This window comes from Bos mutus, chromosome 3 (assembly GCF_027580195.1).
Source record: "Bos mutus isolate GX-2022 chromosome 3, NWIPB_WYAK_1.1, whole genome shotgun sequence".
Lineage (NCBI taxonomy): Eukaryota > Metazoa > Chordata > Mammalia > Artiodactyla > Bovidae > Bos > Bos mutus.
The window spans coordinates 18,489,260-18,495,927 of NC_091619.1; the positions used below are offsets into that span (position 1 = coordinate 18,489,260).

General features: G+C 43.3%; 1 protein-coding gene across 1 annotated transcript; it reads left to right on the top strand.

Annotated features, from left to right (window-relative positions):
* Positions 1-446: 446 nt before the first annotated feature.
* On the top strand, positions 447-3,207 carry HAX1 (HCLS1 associated protein X-1). Its single transcript, XM_005898646.2, has 7 exons — positions 447-751; positions 1,264-1,526; positions 1,694-1,881; positions 2,301-2,352; positions 2,474-2,580; positions 2,710-2,800; positions 2,944-3,207. The coding sequence occupies exons 1-7, from the start codon at positions 693-695 to the stop codon at positions 3,027-3,029; spliced, it is 846 nt and encodes a 281-aa protein (XP_005898708.1). The 5' UTR covers positions 447-692; the 3' UTR covers positions 3,030-3,207.
* Positions 3,208-6,668: the final 3,461 nt, after the last annotated feature.

The window sequence follows — 6,668 nt, forward strand, 5'->3', positions numbered from 1 at the left end:
TCAGGCAAAAGGGGATACTTATACCTCCAAATTCTTTCTTCCCAAAACTTGACTAGATTTCTCTTCTCTCTTACAAAGTGTATTCTGATGGTTACAGAGCCTACCTTGACAAACTACTTAATAGCTGGAGAGATGAAGTTAAACCCATGCATTCCTGTGTCTTACTCTGGGGATGTCATTATTAAAGTAGAAGAAGCTTGATACATTTTGTCCATTCCTCTAATACTAGACAAATCAGGCGAAAAGCACGGGATGAAAGAAGGGAGCGAGGTGGCTTAAGGCAGAACACGGGTCCGTGGGTGTGGTGAGTGCAATGAGGGAGGGTCTGGGTCATTTGTGTGGGTGGGGTGCCCTCTGGCGGCTGTCTCCAGTGTCATCAAGCGTCAAACCCTCGAAACCCTATTGGAGTGGGTTAGTCGGCCAAAAGAATTGGCTTAGAGGGCAAGTGTTCGTTGGGAAATAAAACCAGTACGCCCGCTCCCTTCACAGGGAGCAGGTAGGGGCAAAAGAAAGCCTTTAGAATTTGATAGGATCGCCGGCCCCGCCCCTCAGCGACGTCCGGCTTACGGTTGTTTTACGACAGTGCGATCGCATGCTTGCTTTCCGGCAGCGTGGTCTGACGCTACGCTCAATTTCCGACAGCGTAGCTCCGGCTGCTACCTGCTGTGGGCTTCAAAGGTTCGAGTCCCACTATGGGAATGAGCCTTTTTGACCTCTTTCGGGGCTTTTTCGGCTTTTCTGGACCTCGGAGGTGAGAACGGGTTCCGGCCAGACACGGAGGGGTGGGAGTACTCTGAGGGGAGCTTGACCCTTGACACCCTGTTTTTGGAAAAACATCCTTTTCTACCCTCCTACAACTCCTGCGGAAAAGAAGGTCAACATTCAACACTCAGCCCCCGACAGTAACCAGGGCGGTCGTTAAGAGAACAAACAGCCGCTTAAGCCTTTCTCCAATCTAGGGTGATGCAACAGGGGACCGGGTGGGGAAGACAATGGGGCTCCGGGGTAGAGGACAAGTGAGCAAGACCTTGGGGGCGGGGAGGGGCTGGGAAACACTTAAGAAAAGCCGCGGGGAAGCGTTGGGGGCGGGGGCGGGGCACGAGGTGAGGACTGACTGATGAAGCAAAACAAACCCGATGGCGAGTCCTCTACCCTCACTTCAGGCTCTCAGATCCCAACTCTTGTCCCACTCGTCGAGCGTTAACTGATGTTATGGTTTAAGTAGTGCTGAAATTTTGGTGGCTAATCTGCCTCCACCCCTAGCCACAGAGATCCCTTTTTTGGAGGAATGACTCGCGATGAAGACGAAGATGATGAGGAAGAGGAAGAAGAAGGAGTCACGTGGGGCCGTGGGAACTCGAGGTTTGAGGGTCCCCAGTCCCCCGAGGAATTTAGCTTTGGCTTCAGCTTCAGCCCAGGAGGAGGAATGCGTTTCCACGATAACTTCGGCTTTGATGACCTAGTACGGGATTTCAATAACATCTTCAGCGAGATGGGGGCCTGGACCTTGCCTTCCCGCCCTCCTGGTGTGTGGATGCTCCTGGGGAAGAACCTGTGGTTTCTTCTTGCAGAGAGTAGTTGGGGGGGGGGCGGGGGGGGGTTGGGAAGTGTGAGAAAGCTGATGATTTCAAGGAGATTTAAAAGAGCCCAAGTCCTTTCCCACTCCCAGCATCCACCGGCCACCTTTCTGCAGAACTTCCAGGTCCTGAGTCAGAGACACCTGGTGAGAGACGGCAGGAAGGACAGACACTTCGGGACTCAATGCTTAAGTATCCAGATAGTCACCAGCCCAAGATCTTTGGTGGGGGCTTGGAAAGTGATGCAAGATCTGAATCCTCCAAACCAGCACCAGACTGGGGCCCCCAGAGACCTTTTCATAGGGTGAGTACATCTGGGCCTGAAGTGGGAGCTGTGGAGAGACTGACTTTAAGGACTGGAAACCTTGCTGGAATCTAACAGACTTGGGTTGTATTTGTCTGTTTTGTATATTAAGCTTTGTGTAGGATTTTCTTTGGTAGGAAATGGGAGTTCTGCTTTTTGTTAAAAATTACTGTAGACGATGCTTGGAGAAAGCAGAAATGTTGAAGGAGGACAGAAAAGTGTCAGTTCAGGAATGCTTTTTGGTAGAGAAATACATGAATCAGGTAGGAAGGAGGAGGAGTGAGTAAAGAAAGCCATTCTGCTGGGATCATTTCTCCTGAAAAAAAGTGGTTTTGGAACTTGGAAATAGTTTGGGTTCTGGGGCCCTTCAGATTTCAGATTGAAAGGTGTCATTTGACCTACTTTGGCTTCTTCTACAGTTTGATGATACGTGGCCTGTGACCCCCCACTCTAGAGCCAGAGAAGACAATGGTGAGTCTGGAGGGACACGACATTTACTAGCCTTTGGTCTCCCTCGCTGAAATTTCTGTCGCCACGTTTGTCCCCTTCTTCGCTTTGGACTCTTTCTTGTTTCCTTTCTGTGCCCTTCTAGATCTTGATTCCCAGGTTTCTCAGGAGGGTCTTGGCCCAGTTCTGCAGCCCCAACCCAAATCCTATTTCAAGAGTGTGTCTGTGACCAAGATCACTAAGCCAGATGGGGTGAGTTGGGAGAGTCGGGTAAAGGCAGCTGTGACCAGAGAATGTTCTGGAAAGGGGGACTATGTAAAGAAACCAGTGAACTCACCTTTAGTGACGTTAGGGATATGGTGGGGGGACTTCTCCTTGTAGACTGTAGAGGAGCGCCGGACTGTGGTGGACAGTGAGGGCCGGAAAGAGACCACGGTAACCCACCAAGAGGCAGGCAGCAGTCCTAGAGATGGTAAGTGAAGAATATAAACCAAAGGGATCCATCTCTTAATTCCATGGGAAAGGGAACCATTTCTCTCCTACCCTTTAACATTACTGCCCTCCTTTGCCCCTTTCCAATCTCTTTCATTTAGCCTGTATCACTTGTTCCCTTAGGTCCAGAATCACCAACACCTCCATCCTTGGATGATTCCTCTTCCATCCTGGATTTGTTCCTAGGACGTTGGTTCCGGTCCCGGTAGCCTTGTTAATTAATCTCAGAGGCCTTTAGATTCTTTCCACCTCCCATCCTTTCTCGGTATTAATGGGCTTAGTTGTCTTCCTGCCACCTCAGGACCTTGGGTGTGTGGAACAGTGAACTGAAGGTCTGTCAGTTTGTCAGTCACCCAAACTGACCAATAAAACCTTTATTTATGCTAATTCTTTGGTCTTCGTTTTGTCATGGCTATTCCACTTTCTCACACTATCCAGGGCTTCCCCAATTAACTTGGCCCACAAAAAATTATCTCTTTGCTTTACTTGCAAAACTGATTTTGATAAGTAAGGACCAGTTACCTTTAGGAAATGATTTTCCTTATGAATAGATGAGTAGTGTTATCTCCAGGGAAATTTCCACATGCGGATGCATCAGTTTTAAAAAAACTATGTATGTAAGTGTAGGGGAAAAACTGCTTCCCTTTGTGTGAAATTAATATGATTGGATAATTCAGAGAAAATATAACTGGCAAAGCATTATTAGTCATTTTAACAAGTGGTACTGGGAAAGCTGGACAGCTGCACACAAAACAAGTAGATCAGAACATTACACCAGATAGAAAAATAAAAAGATGTAAATGTAAGACATGGAGCCATAAGGCTTCTAGAAGAGAATATAGGTAAAACATTCTGTGACATAAATTGTAGCAATATTTTCTTGGATTAGTCTCCCAAGGCAAAAAAAAAAAAGCAAAAATAAATGGAGCCTAATTAAACTTAAAAGCTTTTGCAGAGCAAAAGAAACCAATAGATAGAACAAGAAGACAATCTATGGAATGGGAGAAAATACTTGCAGGTGATATGACTGACAAGAGGTTAGTAACTAAAATATATGAAGAGCTCGTAGAACTCAATATAAAAAAATTGAGTCAGGACTTCCCTGGTGGTCCAGTGGTTAAGATTTCATGCTCCCGATGCATGGGGCATTGGTTTGATCCCTAGTTGGGGAACTAAGATTCCACATACTGTGTGCCCCATCCTCCTGCCAAAAAAATAAAATAAAATCCCATCAAAAATGGACAGAAGACACGAACAGATATTTTTCCAAAGAGGACATGTGGATGGCTAACAGACACATGAAAAAATGCTTAACATAGCTAATTATTAGGGGCTTCCCTGGTAGCTCAGCTGGTAAAGAATCCGCCTGCAATGTGGGAGACCCCACTTTAATTCCTCAGTCAGGAAGATCTGCTGCAGAAGAGATAGGCTACCAACTCCAGTATTCTGGCCTGGAGAATTCCATGGACTATAGCCCGTGGGGTCATAAAGAGTCGGACATTGTTAGACTCTAGCTAATGATTATAGAAATGAAAATCAAAATCACAATGAGGTATCACTTCACATCTGTCTGAATGACTCATCAAGAAGTCTACAAATAACAAGTGTTTGAGAGGATGGTGTTGGAGAAGACTCTTGAGAGTCCCTTGGACTGCAAGGAGATCCAACCAGTCCATCCTAAAGGAGATCAGTCCTGGGTGTTCATTGGAAGCACTGATGTTGAAGCTGAAACTCCAATACTTTGGCCACCTCATGCGAAGAGCTGACTCATTGGAAAAGACTCTGATGCTGGGAAAGATTGAGGGCCAGAGGAGAAGGGGATGACAGAGGATGAGATAGTTGGATGGCATCACCAACACAATGGACGTGGGTTTGGGTGAACTCTGGGAGTTGGTGATGGACAGGGATGCCTGGTGTACTGCAGTTCATGGGGTCGCAAAGAGTCGGACGTGACTGAGCGAGTGAACTGAACTGCGAGGATATGGGAAAAAGGGAACTCACACTGTTGATGGGGATGTAAATTGATGAACCCACTATGGAAAACAATATGGAAATTCCTTAAACTGAAAATAGAGCTACCATATGATTCAGCAATTCCATTTCTGGGTATATATCAGGAAAGAATCAGAACAGTAGTTTGAAAAGGTACGTGCATGCCAATGTTTATAGCAGAAGCATTTACAATAACTAATACATGGAGGCAACCTAAATGTCCACTGACGCTTGGATTAAAATGATGTGTGTGTGTATTTATATATATGCATATGCTAGGTCGCTTCAGTTGTGACCCACTCTGTAATGCTATGTACTGTAGCCCTCCAGGATCCTTTGTCCATGGGATTCTCATATACAGTGGAATATTACTTGGGCATAAAAAAGAATGAAATAATGTCATTTGCAGCAACATGGATGGTTGCAGTGATTATCATACTAAGTGAAGTAAGCCAGACAGAAGAAGACAAATACCATATGATATTGCTTATGTTTGAAATCTAAAAAAAAGATACAAATGAATTTATATACAAAACAAAAATAAACCCACAGACATAGAAATCACCTATGATTACCAAAGTGGGGATGTGGGGGAGGGATAAATTAGGAGTTTGAGATTAACATACATACAGTACTGTATAAAAAGTAGATAACCAAGCACCTACTGTTTAGCACAGGGAACCATACTTTATTTTGTAAAAACCTATAAGGGAAAAGAATCTGAAGAAGATTATACATACATAACTGAACCATTTTGCTGTATACCTAGAACTAACACAACATTGTAAATAAATATACTTCAATAAAAAATTTTTTGCAATATGTGATTTCTGCAAGGAAGTAAAAAAATCTGTACAAATCTTTTGATGACATCATTTTGAATTTAAGAAGTGACATTTGATAGTTTTAAAATGGTGTATATATATATATGGAATGGAATATTAGCCTTTAAAAAGTAAAATATTAATACTGCTATTTACAGCAATGTGGATGTACCTAGGGAATATTATGTTTAGTGAAATAAGTCAGTGAAAGACAAATACTATATAACATTTATATGTGGAATTTAAAAAATAACACAAAAGAATGTACATAAAAGAGAGAGACAGACTCACAGACTTAAAAAACAAACTTATAGTTATCAAAGGGCAGAGGGATGGAAGGAGGACAAATTAGGAGTAAGGGATTAACAGATACAAACTACTTTGAATAAAACAGATAAAGTAACGAAGATTTTTACTGTATAGTACAGGGAATTATACCCATTATCTTATAATAACCTATAATGGAATATAATCTGCAAAAAGAATTACTTTTCTGTATACCTGAAACTAATATAAGTCAACTATACTTCAACTTTTAAAAATTACTGGATATTTTTCTCATTAAAAAACTTTTTAGCATTATGGTTTAGAATGGCAGAGCTTATAAATCTACCTCTGTTCCTTCTGGAAACCCCAATAAAATGATAAAGGGATTTGGGGGGGCACAGCTTGTGGAATCTTAGTTCCCTGACCAGGAATTGAACCCAGACCCCCCAGTAGTGAGAAGATGGGGTCCTAACCACCGAACTGCCAGGGAATTCCCTAAAGAGGTTTTTCTAAAGGCATACATATCACAAGAACACATATCTCAAAACACAAGAGACAGTCCCCAAATTATGATGATTTGACTTACAAATTTTCAGTTTCATGGTGGTGCAAAAGTGACATGTGTTCAGTAGAAACCATACTTCAAATTTTGAGTTTTGGTCTTTTCCAGGCTAGTGATACGTGGTATAGTACACTCTCATGATGCTAGGTAGCGATGGCATCACAGGGGTAAACAATGGTGCTGTTTGTCACTTTCAGCATGGT